Genomic DNA, 19,777 nt, shown 5'->3' with positions numbered 1-19,777 from the left:
CAGGTGTATCGAAGCGAGGATACTTACAGTCCTGGTTGTTTATGTTCTGCCTGGACTGAATGTCTGGATTGGCGACGTGGTATCCGTATCCGTTTTGGGTGGCGTACACAGATTTCTGATCTTCCATAGCTAAGGCGAGGTCTAGGGAGTGTTCTAGAGCTTTATTGTCCATGCCGGTGGATGGGTAGTAGGGAGGCGGTGCTTGGTTTTGCTGAGGGACAATGGTAGGCCTAACGGAATCCATTTCGTAATCTTTAGCTTGTGACTTTTTGGATTGGTTCCTCTTGCACCGGCAGAATATCAGGAGCAATCCAACGAACAGCAGGAACACTATACAAGACACGACAATCGCTATAAGCGTTGGCGTTGTTAAAGCTGAGGCCTCCCGAAGTTGCGTGTAACCCACTAGAGCAGAAACAAGGGATTAGAATCAAGGCGTCGGGTGCAGAACGGTAAATACTTACATTCAGCTTCGACGAATTCTCCACAGTGTTCGGGGTGTGTTTGTAGGCAAAGTTTCACTCTTACTCTTGGATTGTATTCGTCATTAACGGCAATAGGTTCGTCGAATGACCTTCCCATGCCTTTGTCGCCTCTTGAACCCATTCGGTCCAAACTTTTTTCTTTGTAAGTGGGTACTAATCCAGATACTTGTAGATCTAAAGTGTCGATGACCTGCCAGACCGTAATGGGGTGATTTTCGTTGCTTACTGTTTCTACAATGGCTATTAGTGGGAGGCAAGTGACAGGGACATTGATTGATAAGGTGTGGGAAGCTCGGTCGTACGCTACTCTGTGCGGGACTGGTATTCTATCAACCCGTGTCCTTTCTCTGATTTCTTGAGAGTTTTCACTGGTTCCCTTAGTATTCAAAGCTTTTACCTGCAACAGAAAGGATTAGTAATGCAAAACTTAAACATATCCATTGTCTTACCTTGAACAAGTAGCTTTGGTGTTGTTCGAGGTTAGTCACGTTACAGGGAACATTTTGATGACAGTCCACTTCAGACCAATCACTTGACTTGGATACTATCCCACAACCTTCAATGGGTATGTCGTTATCACTGGACACTTTCCTGTAAGAAACAAAATATTTTGTGTTGGAGATTCCTCCATTAAAACCAGGCTCCCATCCTAGGGTGACAAAGTTTGGCCCGGTATGGAAAGCAACCAACTTTGTTGGTTTTTCTGGCGGTCCTTTGGGTTGCAATCTAATTCTGGCATCGATCTTTCCCAGATTATTGATAATTTGGCAGTTATATTCTCCGTAATCCTGTTTTTTAATATTGGAGATACGAAGGACGCTGGTGTAAATGTCGTTGTCGTCGCTCGCGGTGTGTACGACATAATGTCCTTCCGAGGAAGAGTGAAGCGGGGAAATGTTTGTACCGAAGAACCACTTGAATTCCGGTTTGGGATATGCCTGCACTTTGCATACCACCTCGGCGGTTTCGGATATGTCGTAGGCTACCTTGTTGTATTGGTGTAAGACTATGGGTTCATCTGCCAAAAATAAAAGAAGGAGCATAAGTTACAGATATACGCGAGACATTTTATCTTCTTATCTTTTTGAAGTTTAGGGAATTTTCTTGTTGTTTCGAAACAGTATTTAGAAATACAATTGAATGTATGCATTTCACAGATATTTCCCAAACGTCACCTGCGTTTTTTTAATATAGTAACGTGTACATTTCTAAACACTCACGATTAGTGATACGAAGTTTGATTTGATTAAAAAAAATTTCGTCAAACGAATGTAGCAAAAGATTAATGTATTGAAATTGAAACTAACATCTTTGTCATCTATCATCTGTCACTCTACTTATTTTTTTCTTTTTTTAGTCTGATTAGGTCAGGAAATATTAAAAAAAAAAATTTCGACGTTTTCGTCGTTTTTATTACGACATTTTGAAGACACCACGTGTTAGGTTTGATAATCATGAAGTCCTGAAGATGTCGACAAAATATAATAGCGTTTTAAGTTACCAACAATCAATTACTGGAATCATATATTTCCGTATAGTCAAACATAAGGCGTGCCTCAGGGTTCGACACTTGGCCCACCGTTTTTATTCATTTCATTAATGATATCGCCAATAACAGCCACACAAAAAAAGTTGTGTGTACTTTTCATGCGACATGTTCTCCGTAGTATTTTTGCCTCTTGATCATGAATCCGGTATCAGAATTGAGCTATCACATCACAGAAATTTCCTAACCTTAAAAAACAGGTCAAAAATAGAAAAAATTTATGAAAAAGTGCTAGGAAAATACAAATTCTTTTTTCTATACTCAAAATGTTGTACACGCCTATGACTAGCCGATGAAAACCCCGAACTCTAGTGATCAGCGATCCCGAGAACCCCCGTATACCAAATTTGGCGCGAATGAGTAATTTTTTGAAAATTTGGTCGGCCATCTTGGATCCGCCATCTTAAATTTTGCAAAATTGACCTCGAATCCGTGATCAGTGACCCCAAAAACCCCCGTATACTAAATTTGGCGCGAATCTTTTATTTTGAAAATTCGTGATATTTGGCCTTATTGACCCGTTTTTTTGAGGTTAGAAAAAGAACCATCAATTCTAAACGCGGGTTCACGTTGGACGGGGTCTTAACCATATAAATGAACATTTGAATATAGAAAATAATTTTTTTGTATTTTTCCTAGCACTTTTTCGTGAATTTTTGCTATTTTTGACCTGTTTTTTGAGGTTAGGAAATTCCTGTGATGTGATACCTCAATTCTGACACTGGATTTCGTTATCAGGAGGCAAAAACTTTTTTTGTGTGTGGCTGTGTGATTATGTCCTAATAATAATTTTAATCTACTTTTTGCTCTATGCTGGTGATTTGGGAATCTACTGTCAATTCTGTAAAAAACTTCAGCACAGTTGTTAATCACAATATTAATTGCATTAATTACATCGCACATTAATTTGCGTTCCTAGATTAATAATTTAGCTATTTGTAATTTCTTATATACCAATATTTTGTAAAGGTCTACATCAAATGATACTTTAATGATTTACTATTAAGGCTTTTCTGTTTAGTTGAGATTTTCTGATTGCTTTTTATTCCCTTTTCTGTTTGTTAAAATTTATATTTTTGTTACTTGTTTTTTCATTGATAACAGCCACACAAAAAAAAAGTTGGGTATACTTTTTATGCGACATATATTTTTCGTAGTAATTTGGCCTCCTGAACACGAATCTGGGGTCAGAATTGGCCCATCACGTCACAATTTTTTCCTAACCTCAAAAAACTTGTGAAAAATAGTAAAAATTGATGAAAATTTACTGGGAAAATTTGGGAAAATTTTTTTTTCCACATCAAATAGTACATTTTTATGTAAAAGACTCTGCTGAATTCAAATCAGAATTGAGCTAGAACATGTGGTTTTTTTTCTAACCTCAAAAAACCGAGCAGGAATCGCTATTTTCAAATTCTGAGCGGATTTTGACCAGATTTTGTATAAAGGGGTTTTTTGGGTCACTGATTACGAATATGAATTTACATTGTAAAAATTGAAGAGGGCTGATCCAATATGGCAGGTGTACTTTTTTGAAATCCACCGATTTCAGTAAAATTTGGCATCATAAGGATTGCTGGTTGATCTCACCTTCATTAATCACACATCTGGAGCCAGATTTTCAGGTGGAATCAAATTTGTAGGCAGAGTCATAATTTTAGGCCGAGTAGGCGGCATTTTTTCGGCAAAGTCACATTTTTAGATTGAAGGCATAAGCATATGCTGTGTGGCAGTAATGTGTCCTTTTCCTTGAACTTTAAAATTATTAAGAAATAAAAGCATCTAAATGCCATAGGAAAACTGCATAGTAGTTAAAAGAAATCTGATTAGAAAACCATAAGCCCATGCACGACTAAATAAATGAAAGAATAAAGTAGAAACTTTTCTGTCTTGTCCCATGGAAACAAGCACATCACACTACACATCATTACATGTGTAGAGTCCTTAAGTCATTTTTTTAAGCGAAGTTACATTTTTAGACAGAGTGGAATCTTTTACCTTGATTTATGAAAATCTGGCTCCAGATGTGTGATTAATGAAGGTGAGATCAACCAGCAATACTTATGATGCCAAATTTTACTGAAATCGGTGGATTTCAAAAAAGTACACCCGCCATATTGGATCAGCCATCTTGAATTTTTACAATGTGAATTCATATTCGTAATCAGCGACCCAAAAAACCCCTTTATACAAAATCTGGTCAGAATCCGCTCAGAATTTGAAAATAGCCATTCCTGCTCGGTTTTTTGAGGTTAGAAAAAAAACCACACGTTCTAGCTCAATTCTGACAGTGGATTTGAATTCAGCAGAGTCTTTTACATAAAAATGTACTTTTTAAGGTGGAAATAAATTTTTTCCCAAATTTTCCCAGTAAATTTTCAATTTTTACTATTTTTCACAAGTTTTTTGAGGTTAGGAAAAAATTGTGACGTGATGGGCCAATTCTGACCCCAGATTCGTGTTCAGGAGGCCAAATTACTACGAAAAATATATGTCGCATAAAAAGTATACCCAACTTTTTTTTTGTGTGGCTGTGTATTTAATTGTTTATATGTATTTCGTTTATGAATGTACACACATTTTTTATTCATTCACGATTATATATTTCTAACATATTCGTTTGTATTTTCTATTTTTTATTGTAATTTTATTGTTATGTACACATATTTTTGATTTGCTATGTGGTTATTCATCATATACTTGAGTTTTCTTCCCACTGTGTGAATTACCATTATAGACATAACTACCAATCTCTATATCAGTGTAATTCTAAAGAAGGATTCGATTGAAACACTTACAGAGATTTACATTAATAGTACATCCTATATACAAATTTGTTTAGCAAATTGTTTAAATATATAAACTGTTTTGTAAGTTTTCGATGTTTCTCTGGGAATTATAGCTTATATCCAAAGTGAGGCGACTACTTACGTTCGATTTTGAGGTGCATCGCGGACTCGGACTTCTTAACTTCATTTTCGAAGGCACAAGTGTACACGCCCCTATCGGACGGCAACAGCTCATTACCATTCGGCCTGGCCTTCCCACTGAATTTCAAAACGCTCTGTACGCTCGTTGCCCCATTTGCGATCTCGGTCGAGTCGGTTTTCACTTCATACATATTCGCGTCGGCCGTTAGCTCTTCGTTATCCTTCAGCCACCTCACCATCGGGCTGGGCTTGCCCTTCGCGCTGCAAGCCACGGAAAAATTCGGGTCCCCCACTCGCTTGGTTTCCAGCGGTTTCAATTTGTATTTGAAGCTCGGGGGCTGCTGGACCTCCAACTCCACCGAGGCCATCTCCCCCAGGCCCAGCTCGTTGGTCGCCTGGCAATTATAAACGCCTTCGGAGCCTAGACTGGCGCTGGCGATCGTATACTTCGTGCCGGTAGCGAGGATCGTGGTCTGCCCGTCGCTTCCTATCCTGAACCATCGATACTGCGGCGCCGGCCAGCCCGGGGGTGTGGCGGTGCAGGTCAGGGTGACCGCAGCTCCTTCAGTGGCGATCGGCTTGTCGGGCATTATCCTGGCCCTGCCCGGTTTGTGGCGGATCAGCAGGGCTATCGATGCGTTGCCTATCTTCTCCGTCCGCCTGATCGGAATGGAGCTGGGACTGATGACGTTCACGGCCCGACAGATGTACGTGCCGGAATGCTCCGCTCCGACGTGGCTGAGCTCCAATTTGTCTCCCATCTGACGGAAATCCGGCTTGCCGTCTTTCACCCACTCCACGGTCATGGGGCTAGGGTTCGCGGTGACGTTGCACTTGATAGAGACCGAGTCGCCCTCTTCCGCCTCCCTGGTCTTCGCTTCTAAATTGACGACGGGAGGGTAAAGGACGTCGAGGAACATCTCCCTCTCGCCGACTTTCCCCAAGCCGTTATCGGCGCTGCACGTGTACTTGCCCGCGTCTTGGATGCTGACTTTGTGGATGATGTGGTTGTGCGAGGAGCTGATAAACCTGCTGTTTCTCGTCCACCGGACCGTCGTCACTTTGGGCTTGGCGTCGACGGTGCATTGCAGGGTGGCCTGCGCTCCTCGTTCCACCCGCAGGGGGTTTTCCGGGCCGACTTCCACTCGAGGAAAATCTGCAATGGGATAAAAGCGTTACTGCGAATAGTGTTGAAGCCGCACGACCATTATTATAAATAGAGCTCGTGTTCGGTTTCATTTAAACGTCCAGTTCGGGAGATAATTTAAATTCTATACATAGCCGTGGGGCGCTATTAGTTTAAAAGTTAAATTGCAGTTACTGGTGTCAACGCTGCATGAGCGCAGCTGTTAAGTGAGTTAGTGATATCGAATTTTAAAGTATTTAACATAATTAAGTTCTTATGTAGCGGACCGCTCGCAATAAATTTGGATGTAAGCGAAGCATATTTTTAATAGTATTGTAGTATAACAACCCTAGGTTCGACAAAAAATAAGTAAACGTAGTTGTGGCCAAAAATATGTGATCGTCATAAGGAATTCCTACGCTGTGTGTATCTATTTTTAATTGACCGGAAGGCGCTGGCTACTAACTTTGTAGAGGGGATGTATGGTTTAATTATATAAAACAAATGCAGAGTAAATACACCTAACCTTTATTATTTATGTACAACAATCTTCAAATTAAACATGTGACAAATAGAAAGAACAACAAAAACATTAACAACCATTAAACATAAAAGGAGAGTGCCAGGCTCGCCTAGAGCTCCTGTGGGGAAAGAGCATGGCAGAGAAACCCACGATCGTTGCTCTTACCACCCAAATATAAATACAAAACAACCGCTAACCAAGGGAATAAATTAAGATCCTTTGCTAATGATAATTAAAACTGGACTTATTTAATCTCTCGCTCAAGTCTGACATACACACTTCCAAGTAAAACTGATGAGGTTTTAGTAACAATAATAGCAACAACAACAACAATAATAATAGGGAAGGTACTGGAGTCCCATAATACGGGAGGCTATCCAGCTAAAGTTGAGATTTCGGGAGAACAACAACAATAATAACAATAATAATAATCATGGGTGAAAATGTTAGTAAATTCAACAAAGCTCTTACATACGCATGACATAAATTGAGCAGAAGAAATGAAAGAACAACGTAATCAAGATAAAACAAGTTAAATGTGAAACAAAGGAGCTGTTTTGCAATATCTGGACAGACACGACAAAATATACATATTTTAACATGAAATAAATAATGAGCAATCTTTAATAATAATTGTAACAATTTTACCTTAGAGAAATATACGCCCCTGAGCGTAAGACAATGAAGGCTAAACATATACAGAATTATTATCATGAAACATCTAGGTTTTTCGAACAACGCCATCATGACAAAAACAAGCTAGATGTGCAACAAAGAAGTCGTTATTGTAATGGCTGGCAATCAGGACAATATATATATTTTTAACATGAAATAAATAATGGGCAATCTTTAAGTATAATTATAACAATTTTACCTTGGAAAAATATATGCCCTTGAGCATAAAGCAATGGAAGCTAAACTTACAAAGAATTTTTATCATGAAACATCTATAATCATCACAATCATAAGATTACATAGAACAATTAACAACAAAGTACTTAAAGAATATTACCTGCTAACTAATAACACTTTAAACAATTAACTTTTCACTACTTTGACACTGCCCGCCGATCGTCTTACTACCGAGCTCCACACTGTTCTCAATTCAACTGCCTATCTTCAACTCTTTAGGCTTCCTTCCAGAATTTCCTACCTAAGTGCTTGTTTTTTGTGCTTCCTTCTACCGACCGTTAATATTACTTTTTCATTGTTATACAACACTCATGTAACAGGTGACGTCGAAGTTGATAAGATAAGTACGGTTTTGCACAGTATGACCTGAGCTTTTAAAAATAACTACACTTTACGGTACTAACGAATTGAAATTAGTATCGTTTTTTCATACAGTATGTTCCATCTAAGACGGATTCTTCTTTAATTTTGTAACTGTAAAATTTATAAAAAAAACAATGGTTTTAATAAAAGTTGTCTGGAATCACGTGGGCCAAGTAGAGAAAATGTTTTTAGCTTTACATGGTGTTCCATTTCGCGTGGGCCCTACATAACTTTGTTGTTTTAAATTGAACACCCTGTGTATTACTGCGTTTTTGAATTCCTTGATTAATATTAGCTAGAGTTTATTAAATGTACACGGTGTTTAAAACTTACCGTTTTCGAGATAATCAGTTGTTTCTGAAAAAAAAATCACGATTTCAACTCTCTAAATGAGGCCAGATAGCGTCTAAATCGTAAGAGTTAGAAACCTGCAGTTTTCAGAGTTTGTTTTGGCATAAATTACTCTATCTTGTCATCTGTGAGAAAAACGTGTACGTTATTCAGACTCGGAAATACTGACACCTACATTTAATAATTTTACGAGTTGAAAAACTTTTTTTCTCAAATGGAATGACCCATATTAATTGTCATGGGTGAATGCAAAATTGAATGCCCTTTCGACTGATATAAGGTTGTCCATACTTATCTCTAACAGTTTTCCGGAAAAATCAGGTTCTTTTCTAAAGTCCGAAAAAGTAGCTATGTAACAGCGTTAAGAAGGCCTTGCAATTGTATTAATACAACGTCGATACATAGAATTTTACAAATTCACAGCACAGCACATCATCATCGCATCCAATTACACTAATGCCCGTATACATAGTCGATCGCCAGCTCAGTCAAGCATGCGCATTAGTGAAACTTATGGCGAAGCGCCGGAGAATCGCCGGAGATTGCCAGTAGCATCTCCAGTGTTTCTCCAGAAAGCAAGTAACCTATTTTTATTGTAACCTATTTTTATTGTGTTTTTGAGATTGTTCCAATAATGGATCGTGATTTTAACATGTTGTATAACGCCAAACAAAGATATTTCTGATTTAGATATTACTAAAGAGTTACTAAAAGTAGACTTTCAGCGAAGACCGGAATTTTGTCAGCGGGCACTTGAGATGTTAAATCAAAATGATGATTTTTTTAAACAGGTCATGTTCTCCGATAAGGCTACTTTTCATAAAAAAGGTTTCATTAATAGTCATAATTGCCATTATAATGACACAGTAAATCCTCACCAATTCCGGACAACTCATACCAACGATGGCCTTTGAACGTGTGGGGAGCAATTTTGGGGACCCATGTCATTGGATCATTCTTTTTTGACCAGCATCTAACTGGAGTAGTATACTTAAACTTTTTAACAAACAGTCTAGAAGATTTGTTAGGCGACATCCATTTAGCAACACTTCGAAGAATGTGGATGCAACATGATGGTGCTCCACCTCACAATACCGCTTCGGTTCGTCATTTTATACACGAAACTTTTCCCAACAGATGGATTGGGCACGGGGGACCAGTGAGTTGGCCTTCAAGGTGTCCAGATATGACAAGTTGCGACTTCTTTTTATGGGGATTTATAAAAAGCAAAGTTTACACGTTATTAAAAATAACAAAGTTATGTAGCGCCCGCGCGGAATAAAACACCTTGTAAATCTAAAAATATATTTTTTACATGATCCACATGATTCCAGGCAACTTTTATTAAAACCATTTTCTTATAAATTTTACAGTTACACTGTTACAGAAGAATCCCTCTATAAATGGGCGATTCAAACGTGTACCAAAGTACAACAGCTTTTTTAAAAAGTTACCACTGACGCACAGCGTTCAAATAAATCAGAATTCCATTTATACCCATCCCACGGGATTGCCATTATCATTTGCTTTAGGTCTTCGGTATTACCCAAGCCGGGTTCCGCTGCATTTGGTCGGAAATACTAGATTATATTTACTTACCTAGCTCTAGCTATAACAAATGGATCGATGTGGCTGAATAATTAAAGCAGGCTTATTAGGCAAAGTGGCGAGGACGGGAATGTATAATGATACCTTCATTGTTTATTTGGAAATCGAAGAAACGATCCTTAATTAAATACTACGAGCCCTGTATTGATGAAAATATAAAATTCAGTTTTCCCGGCCATGGCTATCTATTTACAAAAGATATATTTTATATGAGTTTTCTGTTTCATATTTCGAAATCATCATATTAATTGTTCTGGCATTTGTGTAATATAATTTTTAACGAAATAATAATCCTATATTTCCTTATAGTCCACACTCCTCAGTTCCTTATGTTAGTATGGTTGCCTATTTCGGATTAGAGCAATGCGAAGGAAACTTTGGGATTTGTAACGGCAATTGGAAATGTATTCTTGTTAAAAATAATGGCAGAGAATTTATATAATTTAGGTTATTCAACGTCACAGTAACAAATATTTTGTAATATGCGGTTTTCATTAAAACATTAAATATTTTAAACTCTATTCGTTGAATCTAGGCAAGCACAAATACACATGAACGTACTTCCAAAGAGGCAGTTTTGCGTAAAATTTAAATTTTTTACTTTGTGTAATTACTTCAGGTGTAAGGTAAGTAGTAAGTGAAAATAAAACGCACCAATTGTTATCAGAGTGAATACCAAGTTATGATATAGAAAAATATTGTTACATTTTTAAAATTAAAGTTTCTGAGTAAAAATAAAAATCATTTAATTAAACACTTTTAACAATGAAAACATAGAAATTTTTGTAAATAAATAGTATATAGGTAGTTCAAAACGAAAAATATAAAATAAATATAGTTGAAAGTTGCAAATATTTAGAAAATCTCTAAATAAAATGCAATATAGGTAACTTGTATTAATCTTGATGATATATCAATTAAATCATCATCACTACTGTGAGTGCAAACATTAGCAAACAATGCTTCTACTATTATTTCCATAATGTCATCCAATTCCCAAAAAAATTTTTCAACTTTGTTTATGGTGTGGTCAACACATTCTCTGCATGCCTCAAAAAATATTTTTCTTATATCCGAAAACTTCAATGTTACATTTTTTGATGCAACACACCCTTTTACTTGTGTTCATATCAATTCAATAGGATTAAGTACGCAATGATATGGGGGAAGCCTGAGTACTGTTATATTTTTCTCCTTTGCCATCTCATCTATGACACAGACGTTATACCGGGTGATTCAGTTTGATATTCGCGGCCTCGTATCTCTTTTATTTTAACAAATAACTATAATAAACCTAAATATCTTTAAATCGCCGCTAAAACTCTATCAAATGACATTATTAGATCGTCTCCATGGTAACATATGTCAAAATTGTTATAGTCAACTGTTTTTGTTCAAATGGCACACTATATATTTTTTTTATCAATTCTGAAAGATATTTTTTTTCTGCGTTCAGCTATATAAGGAAGTCTATAGTTTCATTAGAAATATTGCTAGAAAAACAGCAAAAAGGATGAACCCTACTTTTAGTAGCTTTATTCTGAAAAATGAGAGCCAGCTGCATGGGATCTTCATTCGCACATTTGTTAAAACTTTATCGATTGTGGGCATTTTATTACGGAAAAAGAACTGATGCACCACTATTCTAATAGCTTCTTTTTTTTTATAAATCCTGATTATCATATTTCGGTTGCAATAAACCATCATCAACTTTCTTTTTTCTTATGGGTGCCATGTTGAATTTTAAGCTGAGCAAATAGAGCATTTTTTTGGCTTTTCAATGATATAATATAAGTAAGAAGAAATGTCAAAAACAACCTCAAAAATCGATATTTTAATATTTTTAATAAATCCGGCAACACCGCATAATTTTTCGAAACTATTATAGAGTAGTCTCAAATTTTTGTAAAATCTTATCATTAATGTCATGGCTGTAACAAATTAAATTGTATCTATTGTCTTCTCAAAAACAACATCATTGCAACCTTCTATTTTTGATCATTCTTATCTTGGTAAATGCCTTGATTCATTTTTCTCTGGTGCATACTATTTTTTCTAACTTGATTTCCTTGAGAGAACATCTGCTTTATTTTCTAGTCATCTAAGTCACTGTACTGTTTTAATATTGCCTTTTATCCTTAACTTCAATACTTTTTAAATAAGGTCACAGTGGATCTGAATAACAAATTATTTGTACAAGCGCTACGAAAATGTCTGGTTAAACAAAATATTCCATCAATTGTAGGTTTAAGGGAAAAATGTAGCCGATTTCGTATTATTGATATACTTATTTTTGCAATGAGAAATCAAATTTTGTGAATTATTCTCGAATTATTACTACTACTTACTAAGGCCGACAAATGATACAAAAGAATAATTCAAATTATTTGAATGCATTTTGGATATGGGTTTATTTAAATCCAATAAAGTAAAACGCACATTATTACAACGTGAATTCACGTTTTCTGACAATAAAATTGGACTCATATTATTGCAATTTTACTTCGTATGATGAAATTATTCTCTAATTTTAGTACGGACGAAGGATTTTTATTTCTGTATTCTGATTTTACTTTTTTAGAAATTAGCTAGTTTGAGAAACATTTTCAAAAGTAATGGCTTTACTATAATTTAACTATGTTTACTGTTAGAAATAATATGATATTAAGTAACACACATAAAACAAAATCGTTATATCGTCTTTTATACACAGTCCGTATATTTTAGCAGTCATTTAAATATTTACATTTATTAATTATACATAAAAACCAAAAGATAATAAATGGATACCTAATTTTACTCAATACAACGTTTACAAGAATTTCGTAATATTTCAACTACTTTATTAATATTTCCAATCATAAACGGAATTAATTATTACATTTTTATTAATAACATCGTAAAATAATCTGGTTTGTGTCTGCGACAGCGTATTTCATGGCCAATAAATTCAAAACTGTTATAAAATTACGTCTGGTCTTCTTTAAGTTTACTAAACAAGTGTATGATAGAAATATGCTGTCGTCAGTCGTGGCCAATTTTGTGCCAGGTAAGAAAGTTTAACGGTTTTTTGTGAAGAAAAAAGTTAAGAAAAACAATTTACGTTAACATCCACAAAGAGTAAATCATCTTGAACCGACTCTATACACTTCAAGTATTCACAATGTAAATAATTACAGCTTTGCAGTTAGCTGTTAGCCGAACAAATTACGTTCAAATAGCAAATAAAAACACCAATTACAATCCAGGCAATTAGCATCTTTCGACGTGTTGCTGATTAAATCAAACCCGACGTATAGAACTCTCAATTATTTCCCCAACAAAGGTTTCCCTTTTCCGTATTTATTGTCATAATTAATGACTATTATTTTTCACTTTTAGAATAACGCGATTTTATTGTGTTCGGGAATAAATCGCCTGTATGTAGTTTTTTGTGCTTTTTGTTTTATTGCACAGAAGGCATCCTGATACCGCCGTGATAAATGAAACGGCGGGTAATTCACGCATAGCGGATACATCATGGGTATTTTATGATTTGCTGAAAAATTAATTACCGCTGGATTTTGTGTCCGATTTTATACCTAGCCTCGAAACTGGTAACTGATGGTTTAGACGATATCGTATTTGCCACTACCAATTAATAACGACTGTCGATAGTACGTCTACTGTTCGGGTTAAAATTAGTTGTTTCTTAACTGCCATGTTAAAAAGGTAAAATTACTGAAAACAAAAAGCTGTTACTCCAAATACCAGGCATTAATCTCTACAGCGACAGTCTGTCTACGAAACTTCCTGACTTTGTAAAATGACGCGTGATCTTTGGCAGATCATTAATAAAATACAGGAACAGTAACGGACCCGAGTTGGAACCTTGAGGAACACCTGAATAAGATTTACGACTGTTCGGTAATTTAAAATTTAAAACTTCGACCTTTGTCTGGATCATTGTGTGTCAATAGTAAATTTCCAAATCTAAAAAGCATAGTTTGGCGTGATACCTGAATACACATACTAGTATATCCAGGTAGTAAGGTGCATCTCAGACCAATATAATGAAAATTTCAACGCTGTGGCATTGCACCAACATGAAATATTTTGTATAAGCCTGACCCCGAAATGCAATAATCGTGATTGTGGTATCAATGAATAATTTACACGATTTGCAGCGAAAGCTTAAGTTACCCCACTTGCCAGGAAACGTGCAAAACGCGATTAGTAAGTAATGCTTACACTTGAAACGAATCCAGACTGCGATTTCTATTTTTAAGTACCGATATCGATGCTGCTGCTGCTTTTAATTCAATTAAAACGTAAAACTTCGTACTCGACTCGACAGTCAAGGATTTCCTTGAAAAGTGCTTTCCATTTTAAAATACTTTGATAATGAGTTTAACCTTCCTGTAAAGTAATTGATTAGTTGCAATATGCGACGTCACTTACGCTATTAATAGATAATCTTAAATGTCATGATAAGTTATTTTATCTGCGCTTATAAACAGTTTTTCTCTTTTTTTATTGAGTCATCAACAGTAATTATTATTGCATGCTAATTAATTGACTGCCTTTGACAATCTAAGACGAATACATGCAGATTTAGAGTCATAAAGTTGTCATCAGACAAGATGAGATAAAAAAAAGGAAATATGTAATTTGGAAAGGTCGGAATGAAAATGGCTTACGATTCAAATTCTGCATTACTTTTAGGACGCCATGTCTGTTATCTAACCTATTGAATATTTAACAATTTTACTCGGTATCGTCACAGAAAGACAGTCATCAAGTGTCGGGAATATCAACCTTGTACTGGATTACTAATCACTCTTGGGGATGTAAACCAGGGCGGAGCTGTTTTGAGGTGGTTGTGAGGGGGTAAGCAATTTTTTTCTGGATTACCACACACAACTCACATAATAAATGTGTAGGAATTGCAAAAATGTTTAAAAAATTTAATAAAATACCTATTTTACTTATTTCTTGGAATCTATGCATTTTGGAAGAAAATTGAAGAGGAAAAAAGTTTTAGAATTAAATTTTGCACAATATACTGTACGTTAAAATTGTTTAAATTTATTACCGATGTTGCAAATTAACAATAATTAATGAAAAAAAAGGCAAAATAATCAAGTTTTTTGGATAATTTTTTTACAATATTTTAATTGCTCCGAGGGCATTCCAGTTTTGGTAAAAAAAACTTTAGAGTATAATAAAACAACACACCAAATTTCATTAAAATCGGTTTGACAGTTTTCGCAAAATAATTTTTTGAAAAAATTTTCAAAAAATTTTTTCGAATTTTCAAAATGTTGCACAGCTTCGAATAAAGCATCTAGATACTTGAAAATTTTGTTACATAGAAAAAATCGGTTGATTAGGACGGCCACAGTAAATTTTTAAAGGTAACACTTTTTTTATTTTTGAACAATTATATTGCATCTATTAATTTGCAGTTTAGTTTTTTTCAAAATTTATAAATTTAAAGTACTATTTTTTCTTAATTAAATCTGTATTTAACAAAAAAAATAATTTCCAAGTGATAATGTACATTAGATACTGATCAGTAGATTTAGAAGGTATGTGATTCATATAAATGTTAAATAATAAAGAGCCCAAAATTGAACCCTGAGGAACTTTTAATGATGCACTAAATTGCATCGACTTAAATCCTTGTCACTGAACAAATTGTCTGTCATAAAGACATGACATAAGACAGTTGAAACAATTTACCAGAAACACCATCGCAGTTAAGTTTCTCAAAAATCATGTCATCATGGAGAAGATCGAAAGTATTCGTCTTATCGATATAAATCAGGTCAACCTGATTCGATTATCAAAAGTCTCTAGGTGTTAAGTTTTGAGGGTTTTGAGAAACCACCTTTCATAAAGACTTGCTGACAGGGACTGATATTGCTCACATGGTTGCATAAATAGGAGTGGGTTGCAGTTTCAAATCCTTTCTTTTTAGGAGCTATCAAAGATACATCCAGAATCATACGAGACTATAGTAAGGTGTTTTCTTGTTGTTGATGCAAGACCAAAATTTACCAGGATTAGAGATAATTCGTCATTAGCGATAAAGTTAGAAGTTGTGATATTTATTTTGATTCCAACTTTCAATTTTTTAAATTTATTTTTCGACTGAATGCAACCATGTATGAAAGAAAGTTACAGGATTGTAAAATAAAGGTAACTTTGGGTGACAATCAAAGTTTACTTCAGCAGAACAAACTCATTACATTGAAGTTGCTGACAAGAACTCAAGACAGTCAAACATAACTAAATGTTTCAAGGGATGTGTTGAGTATTCAAATTAGCATAATCGTAATGAATTTGGTACACCAAAAATCCGAATTATGTCTTTATTAAGGCTATAAAATCAAAATCAGAAAGTAGAATTACTCAAATTGCTCTTATAGATTAATTAATGATATCACCGTTTACCAGTTCCTCTAATTACAGGAAAAATATACTCTGGGTAATGACCTCTTCTTGATTGACCTGTTTATTAATTTTTTTGAGGGAATAATTACCTGGTACTCCCATTAATTACGTGATCCACACAGACGCTAATAATTCATCTCCTTATGGATCAGTTCCATGAGAAAAGCCACGACGGACGTAAGTTCACACGGTAAGTGGGGTTTAATTAATACAACTACATTATTAACCGAGCTCATTTGCAACTGTTCGTAGCTGCTGCTGCTGCACTGGACGTTCTTAGAGCTAGTTGCACAAACTAGACCGTTTTTTATAAGCCATTTTAATAATCAGCGGCGTTCTACTCGGAAGATATAGGGCCCAATTTCGCCCGGCTCCGATCCAATTAATGTTAAAAATTCGCCGGCTAGCTGGTCCTGTTTGTTTTTCCTTTGCCGTCAGCCGGTAAATTAAACAAACCTTGTAAATAATTAACTAGAACTTTCATCTACGGGGAAATTTGGCGAGCTTCCGTAAATTAGTTTTATATTAAAACTGGGTTTTAATCTAATTGCGCGATAATTGCATATCCTACGATTGTCGATAATCAAATAGATGTGTTTATGTCGCTACGGACTATGCGGTAATTGGCCATTTGAATTTTACTAAACAATACAGTCCATTAAATTTACGGCTGATGGTTTCCCTCTATACTCAATTACTATCTGGTGGTGTTAGTTGTTTACGATATTGCTCTTTTTAAGAACTAACTTCACCAGTTTATCCCCTAAACAATCCGATTTCACGATGAATACATTTCATTACAAGTCTTCAGCATAATAGCAGACTGTATTGAAGAAGAATACACTATTTTTTGGAGAAGAATATCCATTAAGTACAAAACTTACAAAAACTCATTCCAAACTGTTCTAAATAGGTCAACAACCATAGGAAAACAGGTCAAGTCTCTAAAGAGGATCTGGTACTTATCAATAATCAATGCTGCCAATGCAAAGAAAAATATTCTTTAGACTAGAAAGTAAGTAGATTGGGATACTTGCTTGTAGATATTGAATAAAATCGAATATTTCCATCTTTCAATTTATTATTCTTTACCCAATGCCATGAGTTGCAACAGAAACTTGCAACAGCAAACGAGAATGCTGAGTCTATTATTTGTATGTTGGTAGTCCTTGTCATGTATATAGGTATAGCTCTCACAGCTGATTGCTTTAACCTATTAAATGTCGGATGAAGAACAGAGTCGGTAGAAAGGAAAATTTGTGACCAAAAGAAAGTAGGAGTGCTTGAGGATTATAACAGAAAATAGCAAAAGCAGGAAAGAAGCTGTTGGAGAGAAGATTGTGGAGTCAGAACCTCCGCACGCCGTTTGAGGGTATCAACTAATTGACATAAGAGTACAAGGCACCAAGCATGCACTGCTCTTTTTGCAAATAACTTTTACGTATTTTAAATTATGTACAAATTGTGATCACGAAGTGATTCGAGTGGAAAAGTCTAATTATGATTTAGTTACATGCATTAGTAACATACTACTATGATGCACTTCTGTCAATGCACATGTTCCTTATAAGAAAAGAGTTTAAAGCGATTGCATTCATAAAAGTGTAATACAATTTGATATATGTAGTATTATACTGTGATACGATGTTATTGCAGTCAAAATTATTCGAAAAAATATACTGATATGGTTGAAATGTTAATTTCAAATTAAAAATTCTATTAAAAATGTCATAATTTATCAAAATGAATAAAATTATTATATGCGCAGTGAAGCAAAGTATAAATATTTTGTACTGAAAGTTTATTGTACTTTATAAATAAAAAAATATTTCAAAAAACATGCTTCATTTGAAAATTTCCCAATTTATTTTATTATTCCAAATTGAATTACGCAAATAGACACAAGCTGAATGCAACGACTAATTTGTGTATCGAAACATTTATTTGAATTTCCCGCCACCTATCCTCATTCATACTCTATTGCGCTGTTGCCGTTACTCCTTGATTACTTGGCGGACAATAAGTCATAACTTTTTGTTTCATAAATTATTTCTCTGTGAAATGTGCGGTAACCTACTTTTTTCTTTCTCTCATCTATTAATTCATCATTCAAGTAAATGTCTATATTTTTTTCGTCTTACTATTTGCATTTTTTCACCCATAATTCGATTGTAATAGTTTTTCCCATAAGAACTTATGTTAAATATTCAAATATTTGGCATTAATTAAAAACAAAAACAAATCGATAAATAATTCGAGAACAATTCACAGAAATTAATTTCGCATTGCAAAAATAATATCCCCCTTAAATGTAATCCGATTATTATCACATTAATTGACTACAAAAAATTGTGTTATAATATACCTTGTAGTTTGTAGCTGTTCTGTTCAAGACCGAGAATATACACGCCCCAGATTTTATTAGGTAACATCTGGTAACTTTACCCAACGAAGTATAATACGTACACACACCGGATGTTCTATTTAACTCTGTTTACTTTAAAAAGTTGTAACGCTTTCGCGGCGTCAAAACTGAGATTTGTTTACGAATCGCCTAAAATATAACGCCTTGTATACAATAAAACGGAATTAGTTTACGGAAAGGTGCGATAGCTTTTGTGGCGCGGCGTAAATATTTTAATTAACCTATGATTAACTCCGAATTTATTAACTCCTCGTTTACGAGAAACGGTGTGCTTCCGATTCGGCAACTAAGGGGGTGATTACACCGGTTGAGGAGTCGTAAACGCGAAGTCATACGAAATCTGGCGTTCCTTTCGTTCAAATGTGTCATTAATTGTGGTCCTTCGATACCCGTATTTCACCGTAAACCATTTTGGTAGCATCAGAAAGTCATACATACAAAGATCAAATTCAACACTGTGCTTATACGTGTGTGTACTTTTCGCTACTACGTATATGAAGTTCATTTAAAGCGGCGGTTACGCTTAATGCTGATTCGTACGAACACTTTTTCGCTCGATACAAACTTATAAACGAAATAGTGACAGGATACAAATTGCAATGCATACACATGTGTAAATATACATATTTATTTTAATCTCACGTTACGATCTCGCTCGAACAAATTCCGTAGGAATTCGCGCCCGGTGTGACCGCCGCTTAACTGAACTGAAAACTAAAGTGACAAAAAACTCACAGTTAACGCTTAGAGATACCGTCGAAATTAATTTTTTGCCTTCGGGAAGGGCCCTATTCCAAACTTCACAATGAAAAACGGCATCGTCGTCTTCCTTGGTGGGGTTAATTGATAGGGTGGCGGTGGTAGGCTGGTCCCTCGAGCCGCCATTTTTTAAAGCCGCTTCCAAGGGATACGTGGATCCTGAAAAAAGGTAATTAAACACGTTATTACACAGACAACATCACAAAGAGAATTCTTTATCGTCGTTCAGACGCTTCATTGATCGCCCGTTCTATATAAAAGTGACGCCCACTTATGAAAATTGAACTGTAATCACTTTATCCGGATTGCGC

The 19,777-nt window shown here is 35.3% G+C and overlaps 1 protein-coding gene across 1 annotated transcript in view; it reads right to left on the bottom strand.

The window, feature by feature from the left end:
• LOC108914197 (hemicentin-1) overlaps positions 1–19,777 on the bottom strand; it is a 193,543-nt gene that overhangs the window by 3,077 nt on the left and 170,689 nt on the right. The window contains exons 4-8 of the mRNA XM_018719947.1: positions 19,443–19,625; positions 4,963–6,117; positions 935–1,503; positions 465–882; positions 28–405 (exon numbers count right to left, since the gene is read on the bottom strand). Of these exons, the coding sequence (XP_018575463.1) occupies positions 28–405; positions 465–882; positions 935–1,503; positions 4,963–6,117; positions 19,443–19,625 (2,703 nt within the window). The remainder of the gene's footprint in view (positions 1–27; positions 406–464; positions 883–934; positions 1,504–4,962; positions 6,118–19,442; positions 19,626–19,777) is intronic.

Source organism: Anoplophora glabripennis, unplaced genomic scaffold (genome assembly GCF_000390285.2).
Source record: "Anoplophora glabripennis isolate ALB-LARVAE unplaced genomic scaffold, Agla_2.0 scaffold16, whole genome shotgun sequence".
Lineage (NCBI taxonomy): Eukaryota > Metazoa > Arthropoda > Insecta > Coleoptera > Cerambycidae > Anoplophora > Anoplophora glabripennis.
This window is presented reverse-complemented; position numbering and strand designations above follow the sequence as displayed.